Below are 25,212 nucleotides of genomic sequence, written 5' to 3'. Positions count from 1 at the left end.
CCTGTGCTCAGGGGAGCACCAGCACTGGAATATCCTTGTGTGTGTGTCATGGCAAGATTGAATGTATTGGCCGAGCTGAAGGAAGGAAGCTTTCTTGCCCCTAACATACCTGGCTTTGGATGATGCTATTACACCATCACTTTTATGAGTACGTCATTTTTTATGCAGGAAAAGAACTTGGGACTCGATCCTGCAAGATGCTAAGTGCCCTGTGGGAGGCGCTTAGCAGCTTTTACAGCCTTCCACCATTAGCGTACAAGAAAGTGACAGTGGATTGACAATCAATCAGCCACCTCTGTAAATACTTGTTCTTTATATTAAACAAGTATGAAATCAAACCTTACCCTTCTGCTGTGCATACTAAACAGAAACGCTTGAAAAAATTGTTCATCGCTCCATGAAAAATCTATGTCACTCCTAAAAGTGATTTATTACTAATTTCCCAATGGCATATCAAGAGCACTGACAAAGAATAAAGTGCCTGATGTTTACAAATTTGGACCAGATTCTGTTCTGTCACCCCAGTGTAAGTTTGGAGTGATTCCACTTACATCATTGGTTTTACACTGATGTAACAGGTCAGTGGCTGGAACAAAATGTCGAACACAAAATGACTTCATTCATAAATTAACGGTGGTTGATTTTTCTCTTTATGTTTCTTGCAATTGTTTTTTATTGGTTACACTACCAAGTCTTATTATAATTTTGTGTTGAAAGGGAATTGCAAGATCAGAAGCCTGCTTTTAAACTGGCCAATACTTTATTCAGAATGAAAAATTGCTAATGCAGTTGCATTTAAAGGGAAGCCAAGCCAGCAGCAGGACATCACTCAGGTGTCTCTGTGTCCTTTTTGCATCTTTAAACAGTTGTTCCAACCACTGAATCCTGAAGTGAGAGGTTGTGAGTTAACTCGGTGGAAGTAACTGACTCCTATCATTGGAAGTCACAAGGGGCCCAAGTTGCCCAGTTTGCACCTTGATTTGGATCTGGATCCTAAATTCAGGTATATCCAAACCCTGGAGATTTTGGTTTGGGCCCATATCTCTACGGGACCATCCCATTCTGCTAGCGATTCACAAAGGGATGGGACATTTTTGTGGATATCAAGAATACCCAGAGTTATAATTAATGACAACAAACTTTTGGATGGGATATTAAACCTCATATTTCAGGGATTATTTGCAATGAGGATGAGACTTAATGTGAGGGGCAGATTATCCCACATCCGTTTTACACCTTCCTCTGATATGTCTGGTGCTGGCTGCTGGATTAGGTGGGCCTCAGATCTGATTCAGTCTGGTGGGCTCCTATGTTCCTGGGACGATTCTCCTTTGGTTTGCCTGCAGCTGTAACTGCAGTGGGAACTGGAGCGGAAGGTTCTGTCCTTTCCAGGAGGGAAGGAGAGTGCAAACATAGAGTTCAGTGCGCTTGAAGGCAGGGACTCTCCTCCTTAAAAGTCGAGCGCCTTGCTCTGCCCTGGCATTCCGAGCCAGCCGGTGTCTCCTCGTACATTAGCTATGGTCCTTGCGGGGCTTGCTGGATATTGTTCTGGGGGCTGTGTGTAAGGGGCAAAGTATCAGACACTGTCTGGTTGAATCCTGTGTAAACACAAAGGATTGGGCATGATTTAGGGGGAGGGTCAGGCTGACTGGCATGTGACCCTTCAGGGGTTGCACCTTAGGAATGACTTAGTGGGGATCTTGTTTTGGGGGCTGTGTGTAAGGGGCAAAGTGTCGGACACTATCTGGTTGAATCCTGTGTAAACACAAAGGATTAGGCATGATTTAGTGGGGAGGGTCAGGCTGACTGGCATGTGACCCTTCAGGGGTTGTACCTTAGGAAGATCAGAGAGAGATAGGTAGACATTCTAGTGAGGCAAACAGCTGGGTTAGGCCCCCGAGTTGTGAGTTTCATTACAAACTCGGGGAGGCGATTCATGCCCGGAGCCAGTAAGGGGTGAGTGAAGGGGCAGCATCCCTTTGGAGACCTTTCTTCCCGGCCACGGGGGTTGCCCCCTTGGCATTTTCTCAGCTGCCACCTCCACAGAAGTCAGGGGCAGGGTGCAAAAAGGCTCTGCCATGGAGGTGCTGTGTGTCCTCAGTCAAGTCACTTCATCTCTTTGTGCCTCAGTTTCTGTGACATGTTTGCCCACCGTGGGATATTTAGCAGCCCAAGGGGGAGAGGGCGTTGCGAGGGTTCATTAGAGGAGGGGCGGCCCCTGGCAGATGTGAAGCACAGTATAAGCTAACGGCCCAGGGAGCTGGGCAAGCTAACCCACCACAGGCAGTGACGGGTCAGCACATGCCGGTGACTCCCGCAGGGTGGTGGGAAAGCGCTCGGGAGGGCACAGCCAGGGCAGCTACGGATACAAGCAGAGCATTGTCATTATCAGCTTCTGACTCCGCACACCCCGCTGTAAAGTGCTCTCTGCGGCTGCTCCTTGCCGGCCGTTCACCACCCAGTCTCTGGGCCCCGCTCCTGGGGCTCGGGCCAGAAGGAGATGCAGCGGGGAAGGCTGGAGGGTCCCGCGAAGGCCCGGGGAGACGGGCGCCCTGCTACGCCACGAGCAGGCTTTGCCCGCGTATTAACACGGTCTCGGTTTGTCTTCTGTTGGCCCCGCAGGTCTGAGTAGCGACAGCGGGCTGGGCGGCAGCACAGACGGAAGCACCGATGTCCTGGTGTTCGGCTCAGTGGTGGACAGCGTCACGGAGGAAGGTGAGCGTGACGGGCCTCGGCGTCGCCTCGTTGGCACGTGCCGCACTGCATCGTGCTCAGGGATGCCTGACCAAAACGTGGGGGTGGGGGGCACGGGTTCGCCAAGCAGCGCACCTCCATAACCATCCCTGAGGGGCCGTCGGCTCTCCAGGGGGGTGGTAATCTCCCCACAGCATTGCCAAGGGGAGTGACCCCTGTGTGCCGTGCCCTGAGCCCCAGAGCAAGGAGCAGTTCCCACCCTTTATGCCCGGGCTCTTTAGAGAGGGAAGGTGTCACCCCCTAGCCCTCCCTGAGGTTCTCCAAAGAGTTGCCCACGCCTTGCCCAGGTTCTTCCCTGGTGGGGATAGTCGCTCCATTCCTTCCCGGGGTCCCCAGAAGGGGAAGAGATCACCCCTTCACCCTGTGTGCTTGGGGCATGAGCCCCCGTCAGTAAACAAGGCCCCAAGGCCAGGAGGGGGCAGAAGGAATGGGAAAGTGGGGAGCCCCTTGGCAAAGCTCGATGTGGGGTCTGTGCTGTTGACTCATCCCTCCTCTCTCTCCGTCCCCTCCCCGCCCCCCGCCAGAGTGCGAAGTGTCGGAGGAGTCCAGCGGCGAGGCGGAGATAGAGCAGGAGGCCTCGGACCTGGAGGACCTGCGGGAGTTGCACCCTGGCCTGCTGATTTACAAGGCAGCGCAGGCCAGGAACTTGCCTGTCATGGCAGAGGCCCTGGCACATGGCGCCGAGGTCAACTGGGTGAATGACGAAGATGAAAACAAAACTCCTCTGATTCAAGCTGTGATGGGGGTAGGTAGGGCTATGCAGACCCTGGGGGAGGCTGGGGGGCTGGTTCAGCAGAGCTGATAATGCAGCTGGTTAATGCCCTAGAGTCCTGTGTTTAAATCGGTCTCAGATGCCAAGTGTGCCTAGTTTGGTGGCATTAGAGGCTGTTTGTTCACACTGCAAAGGGGCTAGTGCTGGGACTGGAATCAAAGCGGGTGCTGCAGGCCAGGACTGAGGTGCATTGGCCGAGTGGCAGGTGGGGGCCAGCACTGGGATAGCAGGGGGTGCAGAAGTCTAGGTCCAGGTGCATTGGCAGAGGGAGGCCTGTACATCACCCGTGTGCATGTCACCAGGTACCAACCCCAGTGCTGGCTGTTTCTAATTAGAAACTCCCCCTTTAAAATGAAGCCTTCCCTTCTTGGGGAAGGGATCGGATGAGGATTCAGAGAGTTTAGCCTGATAAGACAAGGAGGGAGACCCTTCTGGAGCTGCTTTGGGCATATTTATTCTTGCGTGTCTATCTCTCCAACTGTAATGGATTATTTTGTGGTTTTCCATTTCTTGATATGCCTGACATTGCTGGGGCAGCCCTGGGATGGGATTCGCATTGTGAATGCTGTGTGATCTGCTTGACTCTTCCCCGGAGCAGCCTTGGTTTTTATCAGCAATCCAGCAGTGCAACAGGACTCAACAAAACTTCTCTCCCTCTTCTAAACAGGGCTCCTTGATAGCCTGCGAATTTTTACTCCAGAACGGAGCAGACGTTAACCAAAGAGATATCCGGGGCCGGGCTCCTCTGCACCATGCCACGTACCTGGGGCACACTGGGTAAGTCCCTCACTCACTCCCGAGCCCACGGGTTGGGTCACACCGAAGAGCCCCAGTGGGCTGGTGCGGCTGGGTTTTTGTGAATCAATTATTTGAAAATCACACGTTTTTCTAGCTACTGGACAACAGCCTGTTTGGTGTGTCAGGGATAGAAGAGCCCAATTCCCCCGTGGCTGGCATAAATGGAACCCTATATGCTGTAGGTCTGACTCTGATCTGGTCTTGACTTCAGTGGAGTTACTTCTGATTTGCACCAGCATAAATGAAAGGAGAGCAGCATAGATTTATTTTTATTAGACTGTTTCTTTCTCCTCTTTCTGCTCTGATTCATAGCTGCTCGCTGCGTTTATTATGATTATTGTTCATGTAGGAGCCCTAGTCATGGACTCCAGTTGTGCAAGGTGCTGTACAAACACAGAGACAGTCCCTGCCCCAAATTCTCTCCAGTCTCGGCTCCGTTTTTCACCCTGTGGATTTATTTGTCCCCTTTCCCCTTCTCTGCTCCCATTTCCCAGCTCCTCTGAGTGTACTATGAGCTTGTCCTGGACGAATCCTCTAATGTTAGAGTTCAAGTTGAACGTTCGGTTCGGTCATGCAGCAATTGGGTGGGTTTGAAGTTAGGCAAAAGTGTGATCACCCCTGCTTCTGAGGACACGTAACCCTTTGGGGTGAAATTCACCCCTGTGCCGAGGGCAAGCACGGAGCATAGCGGCCACGCTGCATATGATCTGGTGTCACTACCCACTAGCGCCATCTGAGTGGGGCAATGGGGTTTGGGTCCCCCATTCACTCACTCACTGTCACTCATGTAGAGACCCACACTGGCCTCCACTCTGACACCCTTTGATCCTTTGCAAAAGCCTGAGCGGGAGCTCGTCCCCTGTCTGGAGAGCAGGCTAGCCGTGAGAAGCACAGCGCCACTGTTGTGGTTCGGCCGGGGAACCTGTATTTCTGCTCTGAAGTCTTTCATTTCCCATTTTCAGCCAGGTCTGCTTGTTCCTAAAGCGAGGCGCCAACCAGCATGCAGTGGACGAGGATGGCCAAGACCCCCTCAGCATTGCAGTCCAGGCAGCCAACGCAGACATAGTCACCTTGTAAGTGTTGTCTACCTTTGGGGATATTGCGGCTGGAGCTAGGCCCCAGCTTTGCGAGCAATCTCCAAACTAGTCAGGAAAGGATAATAAAACCTCTTCTCCTTTTTTCCCTCTTTCTCCCTCTAGGCTGCGTCTGGCTCGAATGAACGAGGAGATGCGAGAAGCCGAGGGCCCCTTCGGACAACCAGGTCAATATCCCAGCAACAGCCCCACTGAGCTCCAGTACAGGAAGTGTATACAGGAGTTCATCAGCCTTAATATAGATGAGTGTTAGTGACAACTCCCCACCTGCCTCTCCTTTGCTGTCTTGAGTGGGCTGAATTCAAGAATGCCGCCTGAGCCCCACCTTTGGTGTATATTGGTGTTTCTTGCAGATTGGCCTGATTCTGATGCCTACGGGAGAGAGTCCAAGAGCCACAGAGGAAGGAGAGGGAACTTTGTGTTAGTGTGTAATTCTCATGCTTGACTAGAGACGGTCAATTTCACACAGGAGGAGATTCAGGGCACACCACAGACCATGGCTCATGGATTTGAGTGTGCAGGGAGCACACGAGTTTAGTGTAAAAAAAGAAAAGAAAACCCTTTATTGGCAGAAGAAAATCACCAACGATACAGCTGGATGATATGTTTGGAACCCGCTGTGTATTTGTAGCGCTGTAGATCGGCCCTACACCCGAATTATCGTATGAACAAAGTTTGTTTGGACAGTGTGCCGTTGCTGGAGCCCTCTCTTATCAATGGTGCTCAGCAACTTGAAGGACTCGTTAGCAAATGGGGTGACTGCAAGGTTGGGAAGTTGTCAGATCCGGTTTAAAATGCTAATGCGGGGGCCTCTTAAGTCTGGAGGAGGCAAGCTGCAGGTAGAGATCCTCTGCTGCAAAAGGCACACGGTATGGGGCAGGAGGGAGAGACATGGCCGCCCACCTTACATGCTCTCAGGTTTAAACCAGCAAAGCTCCCTTTTTTAAGCCAACAGTAGCTAGCTGGTCAAAGCCATAGCTCAGCTGCTTCCTGGACTAGGGTGCGATGTGGTTAGTGTTACTGAAGCAGTGAGGCTAATTTTTTGTGGCCAGGAGAGGCTCATCGCCGGCGATGGGTTGTGTGCCAGGGAAGAAAACTAAAATCAGACACCCACAGCTTGAGTGGCTAACTCAAGCAGCTGGGTTTTTTCCCTGGTCAGATTTCCTACTTAGCCCCTTTCTGAAAAGGGGATTTCTATTTGTATGCGTGTCCCTAAATGCTGTCGTCCCTCATGCTGATGCATGCGAGCAGGGCATTTCTGCAGCAGGTCCAGGGAATCCGGATTGCTCCATTTCCATTTACTGGAAGGATTATTTTGGTTTTTCTTTTTTTGCTGGAGGGGAGGGGGAACCTGTTTTTACTCCGAGCCACTTTGGATTTTATGATCTGTGTTTTCGATGAGCTCGCGGTGTTTCAGCAGAGATACTGTCACCACGCTGTCATTTCTTCAGAGGGCTTGGAGCTCGTGTATAAAATTGGAAGCCCAACCTGTGACTGTGTATTACCATGGAAAGCCTCACTGTGCTCCTTTAAGAGTCCAGTCCCACTGAGCGCTGAGTACCCCAAATGCCATTCAAGCCAATGGAATTTGGGGGCTCTTGGTGCCTAACAGGAGAAGCTCAGGATCTTGAAGGCTGAAATTCTTAATCAGGAACACAAGAGGCCAGGAAGACTTCCTATCCCCTCAGTTAAGCTAGCAGTGATACACCGTAATATTTCTTTCCATCAAATACTTGTCCAATTCCTTTAATAAAAGCCCTGCTCCACATACCAGCTGCTGCCCTTGGTAAGTTATACATCTGCTGGTTGCTCTCTGTGGGCATATTTCTGTCCTCAGGTGCAGCACGAGCAAGCAGGTTCCACTCAAATCTATGCCGCACATCCAGGGCTAGAACAGTGAAGAAACGCCACCCAATTCCTTTAAGTCCTTTCTCAGCTAAAGGGCTGGATCCTGCTCCTTTGGAAGTCAAGGGAAGTGTTGTCACTGACTTCAGTGGGGTCGGGTATGTCCTGAAGCTGTGCCACCCACTTCCTATCTTCCCTCGTGGCTTCTTTCCTGTCTGCTCCCTTCGAAACTGTGGGACGGCCACTCCCTGAACTCCAAGATCTCATCTCAGTTACACCCATGTGCTGTAAATCTGGAATAACCCTACTGAGTTTGCTGGAGTTGCTCCAGATTACCACAAGAGCAGACTCTGGATGGCTTCCCCCCTCCACCCCTCAGTATAAAATCCCATTCTCTCCAGCCCTCCGCTGTTCCTTCTCCATTTACACGCCCTCCTGTCAAGCACAGAGATCACGCCCGTGCTCTTTACATAACATGCCATTACCAAGGCTGGATTATGTAAGTCTTCAGCATTTACATAGTGCTGCTGTCTTCCTGCCCTGTACACTTGGTGGGACCCACAGTAAACCTTGGACCACCTGCACTATCCCTTTTAATCACACAGCGCCTGGTTCTGACACCATTATGCAATCCATACTTAGGCAGTCCTTCCTCCGAACTCTTCTCTGAGTGCATGCTGAGTAAAGGCTTTAGGATGCCTATCGTGGTACTTACTAGAGGCTAAATGCTGCAGTCTTTGCTAATGCCATACTCAGGCAAAAAGCCCACAGACTTCATGAGTAAAGCCTGCAGGGTTGGACCTTTTGTAGTGAAATGGTCACTTGTTACCTTTTAAGTACAAAGAATGGACATTGATAGTTTAGTTCCTGTAATTCAGGGGGCAACTTCCTGGTGTCTAGATTCTGATTTTGGTGTAAATCTGGAGTCACTTCCTTTGAAGTCAGTGGAGTGACTCCAGATTTACACCAGTATCTATCATGTCTAACGTAGCTAGAAGTGCACACAGTATTGTAGAGGTGGCCTCCTCTGGGGTTGGAATGTTTCCCTTTGATTAGCACTTACAATGCCCTCCGTTGAGGTTCTTGTTTTCTGTTAAGCGGGGTGCTGAAGGCGATTGCGTTTGACCCAGCACTTCTCCATATCCCTCATCCACTTCAGCTTCGGAGTTTTCAGCATAGAACCACTAAGGGTATAAACCATCTGTTCTCGTGATGCCTGACCTCATAACCTTTCATTTCTCTGCACTCCACACCATTGCCTTCTCACCTGTCCAAATCACGTTAGGTGTAAACAGCTTGAAAACAGACTGACCTCTTCTATTGCATCACCTTTTCCTCTGACACCTCCGACTGAGTTACAGCCTGAGCGTGCTCCCACTGAGGTCAAAGGGAAGTTTGCTGTTGAGTTCAGTGTGAGTAAGATCAGAAACCTGTTGAGCAAAACCCTGGACTCACAACTCCTTGGTGTGAAATTTTCTGCTTGATGGTATCGCCATCTGTGCGGATCTGTGATGGTTTAAGAAACTGCCCAACAGTGAAACTCCGTTGTCCTCCTCAAATTACCATGAAACTGTTATATATATATAGTGCTGAGCACTCTGCCCTCAGACCAGCGACACAGTTAACCACATGCTTAACTCCAACAGGAATACTCACGTGCTTAAACTTCAGCCTGTACTTCTGTGCTTTGCTAGATTGGTCTCAGAGGGCTCAGGACTATGCAAGAACCAATCCATGTGCAGCTGAATATCTGCTGCTTATCTTGGCTTAGGAACAGGCGGCTTCTCTGTAATTAAGACTTGTTGATTATCCCATCCCGTCCCATTTTATGTAGAAAGGCTAATCTGCACAAAACCTTTGCTCGCCCGCATGTGGTTCCCTTCAAGCCATGTCCTCCCCTAGAAAAAGGCAATATTGAATTAAAACTAGAAAATTTCAGGACACGCCAAAGAAAAAAAACAACACGTTGATCATTAAACCTCCTGCTCTTACCCTGCGTTAATGAAACCCAGCCTGGTGGTTGCTGGAAACGTTTTCCCTCATGCGGTGTTAATCGGCTCCAATCAGTTTTCTGACTCTGAAGAGGAGTTAGAAATTTGGCTGATCCTTTCTATAAACCAGTGAGATCTGAAGGCGTGGCTTGTTCACTCCAGGCCATTGTATTTTACAGTCGACATTAGTGACTCATGAGAACAATAGTGTATGGTTTGGAACGTACAAGCTTGGAATCACTTACTGTCCCAGTAAACGTGGTTAAAGAATATGTAAATACTGACACAAAAAGCAGTATGTCTGGCAAGACAATTTATCTATTTAAAATGTATCGGTACTTTATTTAGAGTCAATGTATAAAGCAACTTTGTGCACTTTTCCTACTTACAGTATTGGGTTTTTTATGTTCTTTTGTTATGGATTTTGTGCTGTCTTTTTTAATCGGTAAAATTGTTAAGTATTTAATTTATTATTGAGATGCCCAGAGGACTAGTGCAATTTTCATTCGATACAGTTTGGCTGTATTTAATGTCAGGATTTTTTTGTAACGTTACTAGGGCCTATATTTTTAAACTTGACTTTTTTTCCCCTCTCCCCACTTCCCTTTCTTTTTTTCTTTTCCTCTTTTTTTTTTTTTTGGTTTTTTTTTTCTTGTAAAGAGAATGCAAGGCACCTGATGCCTCACAGCTTGAGATAGGGTAGGACACTTAACAAATCTGGCAGTTTCTAAAACAAAATGTTTTTCTCCGGGGAAAAAACTATGTCTAAGAGACATTTTGCAATGTTTTCTATGTTTAGTTTATTTTATTTTTTTTTGGAATGAGAAATGTGTGCGTGCGCGTGTTTTGGGGTTTGGGAGGGAGGGAGTGTTGGGGAAATTGTACATAAAGTTTGTTTTCGGCAAAGCAAAGAGCCAGTAAGGCTACACAGGAGTCTAGACATAAAGTCACTGGGTTATTTTTTTTTCTCTTTAAATATGGATACATTTCTCTGAGTGTTGTACAATCTTATTTGAAATTTCTAATGCCAAAATTTCTGTCATTCTTCCTTTATAGCTCTTCTTTTCAAAGAGTTTGTACATTACATACATGACAGTAACTTGGTTGCAACTGTGATTAACGTGAACAGATTTGCCTTTGTCTAGAAAGCGACACCCAGGGTATTACCTCAACATAGATGGGCCCAAAAGTTGATCTCCAAACTGAAGATTCTCATGCTTTTGGGGTATTTGAGATCTGGGACAAGCTTTGAATATTTGTTCCAACTATATTGTGGCCAACCCAACATCCTGGATCCAAATACTTGAATTGGAGGGTCTGAATTTTGCATTTTAAGCACATCTTCAATTCTAGATTGGATGGGTACAAAAGACTTGCAGATTGAGATTATACTCTCTGTTCAATGTGTGTACAAACTGGCAAATTGCCATCTAAACCAGAGAAACTACCCCCCACTCCACACACTCATTATTTTAATATTATTAATCATGATAAGCTGAGTCTGTGTGCCTTGCCATTCCTTCCAATAATTCCGTCAAGGGGAGAAATATTGGTGCTTGTAAAGCATGAGAGTTGGCAAACTGAGACTGAGATGAGCATGAATTTCTCTAAAAAGAAAAGGAGGACTTGTGGCACCTTAGAGACTAACCAATTTATTTGAGCATAAGCTTTCATGAGCTACACCTCACTTCATCGGATGTCATTTCTCTGACATTTGCAACATCTCAGACTGGAAAATTTGAGTGTTATTTCCACACGATGAAAAATGGATACTCCTAAAGAAATGCATTGAGAGGCCTCCAGTAGCCTCAGATTAATGGACACAGCTGTTGCTGTCTCCTTCCATACGACCAGGAATGCTGTGTTGTGCCATTCTGCTGCAGTCCTGTCTGTTAAACCCCGGGGCATCCGTGCTTTCATCCAAAGGCAAAAAAGCATGAACAGACTAAATGTTATATTAAACAACTGATCAGCTGATGACAAACTTGTGCGTGTGTGTGTGTGTGTGTGTGTGTGTGTGTGGAGAGATGTGATGATGAAAGGGCGGGAGGGGAAGGGGAATGGGAGTTTGAAAGGACACGAGAAAAAAATAAATAAAGATACCAAAATACCGAGTGCTGTTTCCATAGGAATATGATGTGTAACGGTCCAAGCCCTGAAGTCTGCAGTCGCTGCATCGCCAGAGTGTGGGAATAAGGCTCTTAAACTGAAAGACAAGGAGTCGGTGGGAAGATGGGGCTGTCAGGTGGCCAGATATGTGTGGGAGGGGGAAAGGGTGGGGGGCTGTCACACGGTTCCTGAACGTAGCAGAGTCATGAATGTCAGTTTGCAGGGCACTAACAGAACCCATCGATTTCTAGTGCAGGAGTAAGATGGCAGAGAAGGGTCAGCCAGGCAAGGAGCCCGGGGCTCCCTAAATGAGTCTCAGTTCTTAGCGTCTCCCCAATAGCTAGGGAATTGTTTAGTTTGTAAATCCATGTGCTCCATTAAGGTGCATTTTTGGAAGAACCGGGCTGCTGCCTTCTGCTGCACCGACCCCCGTTTGTATAAAACCATCTCAGCTCAGCTTCCATCCATCACGTCCATCAAACAGCACATGAATGTCAGGGTGTATTAGTCCTGTGACGTGTGACCCCTCTGGGTCAGACCCACGGCCGGAGCCAAGGAAGGATAAATCCCAGGGGGATAAGCTTGGATCAGTGCAAGGTTATGTTAACTGGCAGCCCTGAATGAAGGCTTTCGAGCCACTGGGGAGCAAAGCCCAACCGGCTTCTTGCCTGGCCCGAGACTCCATCACTTCCTACCTAAACAGCACGGAAAGAAAGAGGATCTTTCAGCCAAGTCGAAGCTGCTAGGTGTGGTTTGTTTAATAGGCTCTGGATGCACTAACAGCTGGGGCTGCTGTACACGGGACTTACCCTTGCTGTAAATACGCTATCGCATATTAATCTCCTTCACTTGCCTGCTTTCCATACAACTTGGTGACCCTTTTTTTTTTATTTCCCCTTTGCCTCTACAATCTGTACTGAGTATAACTATGGAACTGACTATTCTATATGTTATTATCTTTGTACAATTTTCAAACCGTTGCCATGGTGTCAGCTTTTTCCTCCCCCCTTCCACCCTCTATTGTCTCCTGAAACACTCTTAATAAAAATCTAGATAAACTCCTTACCTCCTTCTGCTTTGGCTCGTTTTATTTACTGAGGGTCTCTTGCCTGTATTAACTGTAGCTACGATATTATCCCCTTTTGACCTGTTATTCTTCCACTGCAAGCCACGGGCTGAACTGCGTCAGCAAACAGAGTGGAATGGCACATAAATATTCTGCATTTTTGAGTGGCTGGTTAAGCGTCCCTAGCACTATCCTGTGATAACATCGTGATTTCAAACCACTTGAAAGGGACACTGGGTCAAAGGTGGCCGATTCAAAATATCCCCTACTGTGTCTTTTTTAAGTACTTATTTAACTTATCCAGCATACGATCAGTCCTGGAAAAGGAGGCCTTGCAACACAGCTAAAATCCTACATTCCCACCCTTAGGCTGAGCACTTTAAAGCCACTTCAGTCGCAAGGTTGTTGTCCTTTGCTTACCATCAGATAATCTAATCGCAGGTGCCTTTTGGAAGATGTCTCCTACTTCAAGGTTTCCATCACTCTCAGAGCAGCAGAGAAACGCAGACACTACGTTGAATTATTAGCTCCACTTGTTCTGGTGGGACAAACAAATCTATTTTTTAAATTGGGTGGGGTTTGTGGATTTATGAGGACAGTCAGAACAGTTTAATATGGGAAAGATCATTACAGTTATCTCACGTGTCCTCATCCCTGGTTGTGTCTCCACCTCCCCCCAAAATGGCAAGGCCATTGCATATAGAAAGGAAGGATTAGGGGCACTAGCCTAGACTTTGGAGACCTGTGGTCAAATCCCTGCCCTGCCACAGATTTCTTTTGTGACCTTGGGCAAATCACGTGATCTCTCTGGGCCTCAGTTCCCCATCTGTGCCATGGGGATAACAGCAGAACCCTGCCCTCGAAAGGGTATTGTGAGGATAAATACATTAAAGATTGTGAGATACTCAGGTAATGACTAAGACATTTCTACAATAATGGGGGCCAGATAGGTAGCTGAGATAAAATTAATCTGTGGAACTGGATGCCTCAGGATATTATTGAAACAGATAACTGAGCAATTTTCAAAACTATATAATTAGCTATCTATCTGAATAAGACTACATCAGTGCTTGTGGACATGATCCAGCTACTACTGGAGTCAATAGGAGTGTTCCTAGTGACTTCACTGGGAGTTGAATGGGGCTTTATGTTAACAATAACAAAACTTATGAGTTTTCAAGCTTCCTGTTTGATTATATGAGTTAATCACCAATGGAGTGCAATTTGCTACCATGGTATATCAAACTGCGTTATGGCAGCTTCACGCCTTCTTCTGATCATTTCATTATTAGCTGTTGGAGACAGGATACTGGAATAGATGGACCACCGGGGGGGCGGCGGTCTTTTCCAATGTGGCAGCCCCTGTGAGCTTAGTGACAGGATGCCTTGACGTATACCTAAATGTGCTGGAAATCACCACTGCGTGATTCATTTGTAGGGATCTAGAAGAAATGCGCTCTGATGATGTAAAAACCTGCAACCTCAAGTGCATTATGGCAGCTCCATGCCTCCTGCAGACAAATCCAACTTGGGCTACTGTCAGAGACAGGATCCCAGCCCCTCCAGTAACCCCTATGTTAGAAATGACAGCACTTTCTCTTTATAAGATATGAAGTCACCACTCCTTGGTTTACCCCAGGATTAGTAGGTGGAGACACCGTCTGTTTCAAGTGAGCAAACCAGGCCTGATTCCCTCCTTGCAGCTCGTGTTGCCATTTACATCTGTGCAAAATGGGTTTGAAAAGGTACCCTTGTAATCTGGCAGCGTTTTTACATGCACTTTGCACGAGTGTAAATGGTGCACCACAAAGGTGCATGGCAGAAGAAAATCTGGCCCAACACCGCACTTGTGAGTGCTAGTGAAACTCACCCTATGTGAGTTAGGGAGACCAGACAGTCCTCCGCCAGCTCAGGATTTGCGAATGAACTGTTGCTTTGGGGGGATTTCAGTCTGATTATTTTGGGATCCAAGTGGGTTGTAGGATTACTGGCTCACATTCGCAGTTACCCCTGGACGTTGCAAAGAAGGGGGCCTTTCAGTGAGACAGTTATGATTCCCAGGGAGGGCCGGCACTGTTCTGAGCCCTGGAAGAGGTAAGAACAGCCTGGGAGCTGTTCTAACTTACACCAGCTGGCTATGGTCTCTCAGGGACTATATGCCAGCCGAGCATAGCTTGAGAAGTGTATACTCCAGCCATATCTTCTCCCCATGCCAGTGCAGAGTGGGACTTGGCGAGGTGGTGAAGGAGCTGGTGACAATGGCTCTGTGTCAGCTGAGAACTCCCCACGCCTGGGGACTTCTCAGCATGTGAAATCTGGCTGCTCGGGTACTAGTGTTTGTCAGATCTAGCACTGCTCAGGTGGTGCAAAAGAGCTGGAATAAATGTGAATGCTAGAAAGAGAGAGAGAGAGAGACAGAGAGGAGCCTGAATTGGATTTCGGTGCCTTTCTGGAATGAACTCTTCATACAGTCCTGCCCAAGGTGTGATACTCTGCAACCCGTCCCATCCCTGGCAATACCCTGATCCTGGGGCATTACATCTCGCCAGATGTCTCTCCCCCCATATCTATCTATCTATCTATCTATCTATCTATCTATCTATCTATCATCACAACCATCACCATAATATTGAGGCTCTGGGCCCTTCTGAGTAACTGATGAATATTCTGAATGCAAGTGGATTTGCCTGTGAACGTTATGATTCCCCTGAAGTTGCTTCTGTCCATTTTACCTGCAAGGGCTCAATCAATCCAAAGCCTCCCCTGTTATTGTCACCTGTGCGCTGTGCATTAGCACATCCGTTCTGAGAACTGGGACTCCAGCCTCTAAAGAGTTAATCTTCCCTTCGTAGGAAAAGCTCATCTAGATAGTCTATAAGAAAGGAAGGTGACATCCTTCGTTCAGAGAGGGAGCTGGCAGGCACAAAAGTAAACTCTTCTCCAGGGGTGGGATGTATGTAAAAGGCTATCTGTTTGGGGGGTCGCACTAGCCACAATTGGGTAGAACACCCAGCTGTTCAAGCCAGTGCAGACAGCGGAAAATCTGCAGGGGTCTGGGGACAGTAGCCCTGGAGAGTTGAGGGTAAAAGAGAATGCAGCCCACTCCGTTACCTGGACCTCCAGGGCCACACTGGACTGACTTCAAGGGGGGCTATGCCGAGTTACGCCAGCGATGGGTCTGGCCTCTAGATTGTTTTGAGATTTAGCATTTAGTGCAGCCCCCGTAGCTGGTTGGGAACCAGGCACAAGAATCCAGGCATTCCCACTCACCCCTGTAAATCAGTGAGAGTGCAAGCCCAGCAAAGGCTTGGCTGGAAATGAGCTCCATATTATTATTATTATTATTATTATTTGATTTGATTGGCAGGAGCAGCAGGAGTCCATTGTTCCAGGGGAATGTACCGATGCATAACGTACCCCCTAGCCCAGAGAGCTTACACTCTGAGTCCATAACTTTAAAAGAAGAAACTCCATTTGTGGAGTAATGAGTGGGGACTTCATGTTCACATAAGGATTCAGTTTACTCACTGCTGGCTCGTGGCATATGCTCATGCCCATATCTCCAGCCATCTCCGGGAGAGCACAGCTACTCTGCAATTCAGATTACATTGAAAAAGGCCAGAAACCTTGCCACAGGGAGCAAAGATCCATGGGAGAAAAACCCGGCCTGGGACCAAGGCTGTCTGGAGCTATCAGATGGTGTCACTCCCGACCTACCAGTACTCAGTGGGAACAGTTCAGCAGACGGCTGCTCCTCACACGGACCGGGAGGGGAACAGACCCGGGTCCTTGCCACGTCAGGGCTTCGGTAACATGCACCAGTTTTAAACCTAAACAAGCCAAGAGACCGTTCCCCAAGAGACTCGCGCATGTGCACAAGGGAGCAGCCTGGAGGCAAGACACCGCCTCCCTCCAGGTACCCCCTGGACAATGGCTGGGCCCAGTCGCAGTCTGTGTGCTCTCCCAAGTGCTCGGGCAGGCAGTGGTGCGTGCGTGCGCCCCTCAGGGGTCCGAGAGGAGCTGACGACCCACCCACTGGCCGGTGGAGCTGGCCTGGTGAGGAGCGGAGGCCAACGTGGCACCGCTGCCCAATGCAGCCTAGTGGCTGGAAGCCACAAGTGAGCCGGGCATTAAATCAATACAACTAAACACACCTTGCAGGGAGAACGTCGCTTGTGACAAACCAGACCGAGTGCACACAGCTCCCTGGCGGGGGCCGGGAGAAAGGCTCAGATGCTGTGTTATTTCACTCTGGGGAGGGAGCACCGTCATGCACCCCTGTAGCCTCTTCCCCAGCCACAGTCTGTCTCTGCAGCGGGGAGGAGGCAATGAAGACGCACTGGATGCTTCCATCGAGCGGCCTTGGTGAGAGTAGGCTTCCTGTCAGGCAGTTCGCACCAAGCCCCCTTCACCCTGCTTCTGGCACCAACACCCCAGGAAGGAGACGGCGAGGTGGGGGCCCCCTGCCCTTGTGTGTTTCCCTCTGGGTTCGCATGCTGATGTGGTCACAGGAGGAAGTTAGCTTAGCAGCCTTGTCCTAAATTGAAATAGTCCCAGCCCCTGCAGGGACGGCTCGGCCAGCACTGGGATTATGAACGGGCTGCAGGTGTCTAGTGATCCCTGCGGGGCTTTGCTGGAGCATCTGCACTGAAGCCTTGCACACGCCAAGGGAGCCGGGACGGCTCTGAGCCTTGGTGCTGGGACACCGCGCCCATCGCGCCTCGGTCAGACGTTTCAACCCAGCCCCGGCGTGGCAGCCACGGAAAGTTGTTGCCGTTTGATGGTCTATGTGCAATGAGTTGTTGTTTCCCTCCAGCATGGGTGGACAGGTGTCCCCCTCCCGACCCTCCGTCACGACCCAACATCCCGTCTGGGCGCCAGCCGAGAGGTCAGGGACTAAAAGCCAACTACCATCTTATCCGTGGTCCTTGCAGGTCACAGGGAGGTGCAATGGCAGGGCCCATTGGGGGAAGCTTTCATGGCTGGCTGTGCTGTGCTGGGGAGAAGTATCGGGGTAGAGGGCTGCCAGGTTGGCTCCTTAACAAACCCAGCCCTCTACTGGCTCATGTGCCTGGATACTTAACGAGAAAGCAATGGTCAGAGATGGATGGGGGCGGGGGGGAATGATCCCAAAGCGGGGTGAGAAGCAAGAGTCGTGATAAAGGGTAGGTCTATCAAAGTTTAGAAACAAACCAGTTCCTATGTACAAGGAGTTCAAAGTCAGAAGGTGACCTTGTGGCTAAATAACAGTGCAGGGCTAGCTAGGAGCCAGGACTCCTGGGCTCTATTCACGTCTCTGTCAGGGACTTTCCTGGGTGGCTTGGAGCAAGTCACTCAGGCCAAAACATCCAAGTGTCCGCTAATCCTGGGTGCCTTTTTGGGGAGGGGGCGCATAGGGCTGGGTTTTCAGAGCTGCTGAGCACCTTTTCCAGGCATCGAAGAAGTGCAAAGGATAATGTCGGGATTAACTTGTCTTCCCCTGCAGGAGATGCGACGTACCTCGACATCTTCCGGGAGTTCTCCCACATGGCCTCGAACGACCCTGACAAACTCAACCGGCGGAGCTTCCCCTTCAGCCACTCCTGCAGATAGCCCCTCCCCTCCTCCTCCGAGGCCTTCGGCTGGAGAGTCAGCTGTGAGCTACCAGAGCCCTGGGAGAGCGGGAAGGGGGAGCGGTTTGCCAAGGCGGAATGGGTCTGCTGGGCTCATCTACTGGAGGAAGACCCAGCCATCTGGTCCCTGTCCAAACACCACGCAGTGTTTATTCCAGTGGCTGCTTTTGTATCCACATCTCAGACCAATGACCCGTGGTGACATGACTAACCAGCCAGTGTATCCAAACAGGGCTGAACCAACTATGCAAAGAAATCCCTGCTTCTTTGCAGTTCACTCCCTCAGTCCCTGGGCCTCCCTCGGGCCAAACGCCTGCTCAAGTCAATAAGATTTGACCTTTGGTTTGTTAATGACTAAAAGGTAGGGGGCCACACATCCCATCACTAAAAATAAGGGGTAGCAAAGGGGGAACCAAGCACCTTTTCTGCAGAATATGTTAATCCCTGCAAAGCTGATTTTTGCTGCACCACTGGGATATCAAAGCTGACACAGCAGGAGCATGGGACAGGAACGGAGAGACGTTTTCACACAGACACCAGCAAAATGGTTTGCCCAGGGCAGCAGCAGCGTCCTTTACGTCAGTTGGGGCAAATGCCGGAAGAAGAGAAGTGACTTTCTGCGTTAGGGAGGGACGCATTCCAGGGATGATATTCCTGCTGAGCTGTGGTTAGTATTTGAATAGGTTCATTCTCAGATTTTATCCTTTTTGGTTTAGAAACCCAAAGGATGCAGAATAACTCATCAAGGAGAAAAGTCAAAACATCCCAAAGTTGACACAGGCTGGCAACCACCTCAGAAACATGGAATATCGGCTGCGAGGCGGCAGCAGACCCCAGCCGCAAAGAGTTTAAAGCCACGACAAATGACTTTCTGTTGAGGTTGGGCCTGTTTTGGGGACCTAGAGTGTCTCACCTGTGTTGCTTGTGTATTTGGTTTCTGCACAGAGGGATTTTGGGGCTTACCCTTGGAGAATAGGGTGTGAAGATCCTCTGAGCTCCTTCCTGCCAGATGTAGGAGTGAATATAGCTTCTGAGCCCTTCCCCCTTGGGAACAGTTCGTGTTAGACTCTATGAAAACCATAAGGGTTTGACTAAAATTGCTACCTGTTTCTGTCCAGCAACCCAAGTTATCAGAGAGGTGGTAACAAGTACAACCAGCAAAGAAGTTGTAGCCATGTGTGGCTAAGGGGTTCATTTGTCACGGTACCAAACCCAAATGAGAAGATAAACATTTGTGAATGCCACAGGCAGTATGTTGTTGGGGCATATTCTGCCTTCCGTTATAGAGGGGTAACCCAGGGCGCAGGAGAAACCAAAGAGGGGTTCATGATGGAATATTCAGCTGTGCATCTGGTTTCAAACACCTGAATATTCAGGGGTGTGTGCGGTGTCTGGATCCAGGTTGTCAGTACTGGCCTGTCTGGAGTAAAAACTTCAGCATGCAGGGGACTCACTGGAAAAAACCACAACTTTTCCAACTGAGCTTGAACGTTCCTGGGCCAGCACACTGCCAAAGACGCTGATGTCTTATGCTGCTGAACCAGATTTGCAAATGAAGTGAGTTTAGTCAGCTCCACTTGGCTAAGAATGGCACAGCACCAACGGCCCGTTGCACTACTTTGCATGGCTGGTTTTCCATCGCCCCCACACACTCTAATACACTGTAGGCTGACCGCCACCCACATGCAGCTTCCCATGCCTTTTAGTGGCTGTGTGGCTCAATGGCTAGAGACCCAGACTCGGATTTAACAGACCTGGATTCTGTTCCTGGCCTGCTGCGTGGCCTATGGCAAATCACTTCACTTCTGTGTGTGCCTCGTGTGTTAAGTGCCTTGAGACTCTTGGGTGAAAAGCCCTATGTACTATTATCATAATTATACTATGGGAGCTGTGCATGCAGATCTGAAAACAGAACCTGGCCCTCGCCCCCTTGAAGAGTTTTGTAGCTCATGCCTACTGTGTGTCACAACGCTAGGAGAGCAGAACTCTTCCTGTACGGCATGGCTTTCATGACTATTTTTTTACCTGTAATATTATTTCATCGCTATAAAAAGGGTTATGTGTGGACTATACAGGTATAGGCACCATGACAAATTAAAGTGGATTGTCAGAATGATGTATATAAACCGTGTTTACAGGCTGAAATGTAATATATCGTAAGGCAGAAGAAATGTATTTTTTAAATAAGGGGGAATGGAAAAGTCTCACATACAAGTGATACCTATTAATTGGAAGTAAAATATGAGAATTTTTGTTTCGAAAACCAGGCGTGTTTCCTCATTCTTTCCAGTCTAGGCCTCTGTAAACAAATGGAGCATTTTAGTTGGAGAGGGTTTTTATAACGTGAGATTTATTAGGCACTTGTTTATGGCTGGAAGTCGGGGGGGGGGGAAATGAATTTTCCTCCAAGGAGATGCAGGGCTCCCAACTTTTTTGGGTAGCTGGCATGTTTGATTCAGATTAAGGCAAAGCCTAGCCACGTCATTGAAGTCAATGGGAGTTTTGCCATTGACTTCAGTGGAGCCAGGCTTTCACCTCAAGGTTGTTTCCGTTCCAGAGTCTCCTTGGTTAGTGGTGGAAATAATTGTACATGCTCAATCATGAAATAAAAAAGGACAGATTCCATGGCGAGGCGAAGAGGAGATAGAGTACCAGCCTAAAGTACCAGAACTGGAGAACCACTAGACTCCATGAGAGAACCATGAGCTCCTAGGTCCCTATCCACAGCTATGACCCTGAATGTTTTCTTCTTTTGTCTCTGGAACTGTGATCCCCCGTTGCAGCTGGGAAAGATGAGTGTACATCAAAAGATTAGATAGATAGATAGATAGATAGATAGATAGATAGATAGATAGATAGATAGATAGTCTACTGGGAACTGAGACTATACGCTTTCTGGGGACTGTCCGTTTGCTTTGCGTTTGTACAGTGTCTAGCACAATGTGGTCCTGGTCCACGGTTGAGACTACTCAGTGCTGTTGCAATAACATCAACGACTGGACAAAGACCAGAAGCTCATTTAATGTAGGTTACCAAACAGGCAACAAATGGGTAACAACTCTATGTCCCTCCTGACCTGGGCTATTGCTGAACTATTCAGTACCATTTTCTCTTATCTGGTGTAATGACAGAAACAAGGGTGAGAGAGACAAGGTGGGTGAGGCAATATCAGTGAGCGGACCAACTTCTGTTGGCAGAAGGGACACTTTTTTAAGTTTGGCAGAGCTTTTCCTCAGGTCTGGAGAAAGTCACCAGAGTGTCCAGCCTAAATACGAGATGAAAGAGATTGTTAATCATAAGGGGTCATTTTCATTTTAAGTGGTCTCCTACTCATAGATAGATTCATAGATACATAGATACTAAGGTCAGAAGGGACCATTATGATCATCTAGTCCGAACTCCTGCACAATGCAGGCCACAGAATCTCACCCACCCACTCCTGCGATAAACCTCTCACCTATGTCTGAGCTATTGAAGTCCTCAAATCGTGGTTTAAAGACTTCAAGGAGCAGAGAATCCTCCAGCAAGTGACCCGTGCCCCATGCTACAGAAGAAGGCAAAAAACCTCCAGGGCCTCTTCCAATCTGCCCTGGAGGAAAATTCCTTCCCGACCCCAAATATGGCGATCAGCTAAACCCTGAGCATATGGGCAAGATTCACCAGCCAGATACCCAGTTTCTGTAGTAACTCAGATCTCACCCCATCTAACATCCCATCACAGGCCATTGGGCCTATTTACCATGAATATTTAAAGATCAATTAATTACCAAAATCATGTTATCCCATCATACCATCTCCTCCATAAACTTATCGAGTTTAATCTTAAAGCCAGATGGGTCTGTTGCCCCCACTGCTTCCCTTGGAAGGCTATTCCAAAACTTCACTCCTCTGACAGTTAGAAACCTTCATCTAATTTCAAGTCTAAACTTCCCAATGACCAGTTTATATCCATTTGTTCTTGTGTCCACATTGGTACTGAGCTTAAATAATTCCTTTCCCTCTCTGGTATTTATCCCTCTGATATATTTATAGAGAGCAATCATATCTCCCCTCAACCTTCTTTTAGTTAGGCTAAACAAGCCAAGCTCCTTGAGTCTCCTTTCATAAGACAGGTTTTCCATTCCTCGGATCATCCTAGTAGCCCTTCTCTGTACCTGTTCCAGTTTGAATTCATCCTTCATAAACATGGGAGACCAGAACTGCACACAGTGAGGTCTCACCAGTGCCTTGTGTAATGGCACTAAAATCTCCTTATCTCTACTGGAAATACCTCGCCTGATGCATCCCAAGACCACATTAGCTTTTTTCACGGCCATATCACATTGGCGGCTCATAGTCATCCTATGATCAACCAATACTCCAAGGTCCTTCTCCTCCTCCGTTACCTCTAATTGATGCGTTCCCAGCTTATAACTAAAATTCTTGTTATTAATCCCTAAATGCATAACCTTACACTTCTCACTATTAAATTTCATCCATTAAATTTTACTCCATGTGTGAGGCCCTTCTGTTTAGCAATCTGCCCCGCCTCATATTTAGCTTGGACTTCCTGGTTCCTCCAGACCTCAGCTCGAAAGCTTATCCCTTCCTCCAAACCAAGTTGGTCCAATCAAGACATTACCTCACCTATCTTGTCTCTCTCGTATACAGAGACCAACACAGTTACAACAACACTGCAAGAAACAAATGCGGCATTTAAGCAGCACCAAAGCAACCAAGAGACACTTGCAATGTAGCAGTTTATTAGATACACATGCAGAAACATAAACAATTCCCCCATAATAACAGCCTGCTCCATCCTACTCCATATATACGTCCTACTCTTTTCTGACCTTAAATCTCAGTCAGTGTCTCAAAAGTGGAGGGAGGCCTGAGGTGTGAAGTTTGGGGCTATCTAGATCCTGGCTATTGGACCTCTCCATTTCTCCAGGACTATTTCTAATGGGTCTTTCCTACACTCCATCTGTTGCTTTAGCAGAATTGCAAAAAGGCACAAATTCCTTCTAAAGAAAAGGCCATGTAGGCTTTTAACTCCTGCATCAAATGGATATCCCTCTCTCTCCCCCATGACAGGTCACACTACCAGTGACTTTGGTTTTGAGGGGATAGTGGGACAATGATTATACATAGGCTGAGGATAGGGTTGCTTCCACCTGCCTCTTCTTCCATTTTGTCTCACTGGTGACCACAGTCTGGAAGGTAAATAAATGACAATGGAAAATGAGCAACTTGCCATGTATTTATCTGATGCAATCATTATCCTTTGTGGGCTTGAGACCTAAAGAAAAAGCACCCACAAGGACACAAATTCCAAGCTGTAAAGTCCTGACTGGCTGGAGGGTGAATGCAGGTAATCAAGCACTATGGTGCAAGAGTCCCTTAAGCAAATGGGTTCATCTTCTCTAGACAATTACAGTGACCAGCTATAACTAAGATTTGGAAACACGGGAAAACCCCGATAAGGATAGACCGGGTCCTAGTCGCTGCATTCAGATACACATCTGGATTATGAACACTGCTGAAGTTCTGGGTGTTTGGAGCTGAGATATTGATTGGGCCATGTGGTGTACTCCTGATATATACTAGACACGTTTCTGGCTATCATATCTACCGTGCCCATTATCTTGGTGTCAAGCCATCCTCTGTATACTCTCATGCTGCTTGCCTTTTACAGAGCTATATGTCCTTTGCAAGCCATATCACCTCTTGTTTCCATCAGAAAAACAATAATCTCTGCAGCAGAGAGAGGTGGTGGTGAGGTTTACTTCATTTGTTTTTGTAAACCACTTTAAGACTGAGATGGAAGGTGGTGTAGAAATGCAAAGCATAGTCACTAAACATGCAGCGTACCTGCAGGGTCAATGTATGGTCATTTCTGTCTCCTAATCTAAAGTGCAGGTTACAAGGTAATTACAGTAGGGCCTACCCTGTGTGATTACCCATAACCTTCAGCAATAATGAGAGGCAGTACTGCCTAGTGTCCAGCTCAGAAGTCTGAGATCTGATCCCAGCTCTGAGTTGCTGTGGGCGGCTCTAGGCAGGTCAGTTTCCACCTCTGCAAAAGGAGGAGGAGAATCTTTACTACCGTTTCTGCCAGGGACATTGTGAAGATGCAGTATGAATGCTTTGATGACGCAATGTGCTGGTTAAGTACTGATTAGGATGGCTGTTATTATTATTGGAACATGTGCTTAGAGGGAATTTCACCAAAGACCACACTTGTGAACAATACAGTATTTGTGGCCTGGGCGCTCCAGTCCTTATGCTGTTATGTCAGCAGTCAGATCCTCCCTCTCCACCCCCCTGACTCATTATTGCGTCTACTCCTGAAGCATGCTGCTAGGGGGATCTGTGCTCTGGGCGGTGGCAGCTTTTCAGATGAGACGTCAGTCGAAGGCTCCTGCCCAACTACGGTTACTATAGCTGGTCACTGTAATTGACAAGAGAAGATGAACCCGGTTTGCTTCAGGGACTCTTGCTCCATAGTGCTTAATCACCTACATTCAGCCTCGAGCCAGTCAGGACTTAAGGCTTGGAAGTTGTGCAATCACATGCTTTTCTTCTGTAGGTCTTTAGCCCACATGGGCCATTTTGGACGTGAAAGAGCCTCACTTAGGAATCCAGTGATTAAAGGAATGAACTTTCCTATTACAATGGGAGACATGACAGACGACTCCTGAATGGGAAAAAGTCCCCCCCTCCCCCGTGCTCCAGCGGTGCTCTGGATTCCAAGCCAGTGAGGTTTAAGGAGATCCCTAATGACTGTTTAATGCAATTAATGTAGCCTCTACTGAAGATAAACTTCACAGGGAGCAGTCCTGGGCCACCAGCCCTTTGAAGCAACATGCGTGGGTTTGACAGCACCTCAGGGAACAAAAGAGGCCGGGCTGCCAAGGCTCTGACAAGAGGGAGTTTCAGTGATTGGGTAACTTATTGGATGTTTCTTGCTATCAATCGCCGCAGCTCCAGTGGGAGGAGGAGGCATCTTGGGAATATTCTCAGCTGGCTCCCTCAGGAGTTCTGGGCTAGCCATTGGCACCTGCGAGGCCTAGGATGACCTTGCCTCTGTGACTGAAAGGCAGAAGCAAAGTGCAGCATGCAGACGTGATGTTAGGTACAGCGCTTCTCAAACTGTGGATTGCAACCCCATTTTAACGGGGTTGTCAGGGCT

General features: G+C 48.1%; 1 protein-coding gene across 2 annotated transcripts in view; it reads left to right on the top strand.

The window, feature by feature from the left end:
• Positions 1 to 20,270, top strand: part of ACAP3 (ArfGAP with coiled-coil, ankyrin repeat and PH domains 3) — a 159,696-nt gene extending 139,426 nt beyond the window's left edge. The window contains exons 20-25 of one of the 2 annotated variants that reach the window (XM_084651740.1): positions 2,623 to 2,715; positions 3,279 to 3,499; positions 4,194 to 4,303; positions 5,287 to 5,397; positions 5,524 to 5,585; positions 17,915 to 20,270. In XM_084651740.1, coding sequence (XP_084507866.1) covers positions 2,623 to 2,715; positions 3,279 to 3,499; positions 4,194 to 4,303; positions 5,287 to 5,397; positions 5,524 to 5,585; positions 17,915 to 18,021 — 704 coding nt within the window. In that variant the 3' untranslated portion in view covers positions 18,022 to 20,270. Of the gene's footprint in view, positions 1 to 2,622; positions 2,716 to 3,278; positions 3,500 to 4,193; positions 4,304 to 5,286; positions 5,398 to 5,523; positions 12,429 to 17,914 lie in introns of those variants that run through there. The other variant, XM_084651741.1, reaches the window with a different exon arrangement.
• Positions 20,271 to 25,212: the final 4,942 nt, after the last annotated feature.

This window comes from Lepidochelys olivacea, assembly GCF_965140295.1.
Source record: "Lepidochelys olivacea isolate rLepOli2 genome assembly, chromosome: 18".
Taxonomy (NCBI): Eukaryota; Metazoa; Chordata; order Testudines; family Cheloniidae; genus Lepidochelys; species Lepidochelys olivacea.
This window is presented reverse-complemented; position numbering and strand designations above follow the sequence as displayed.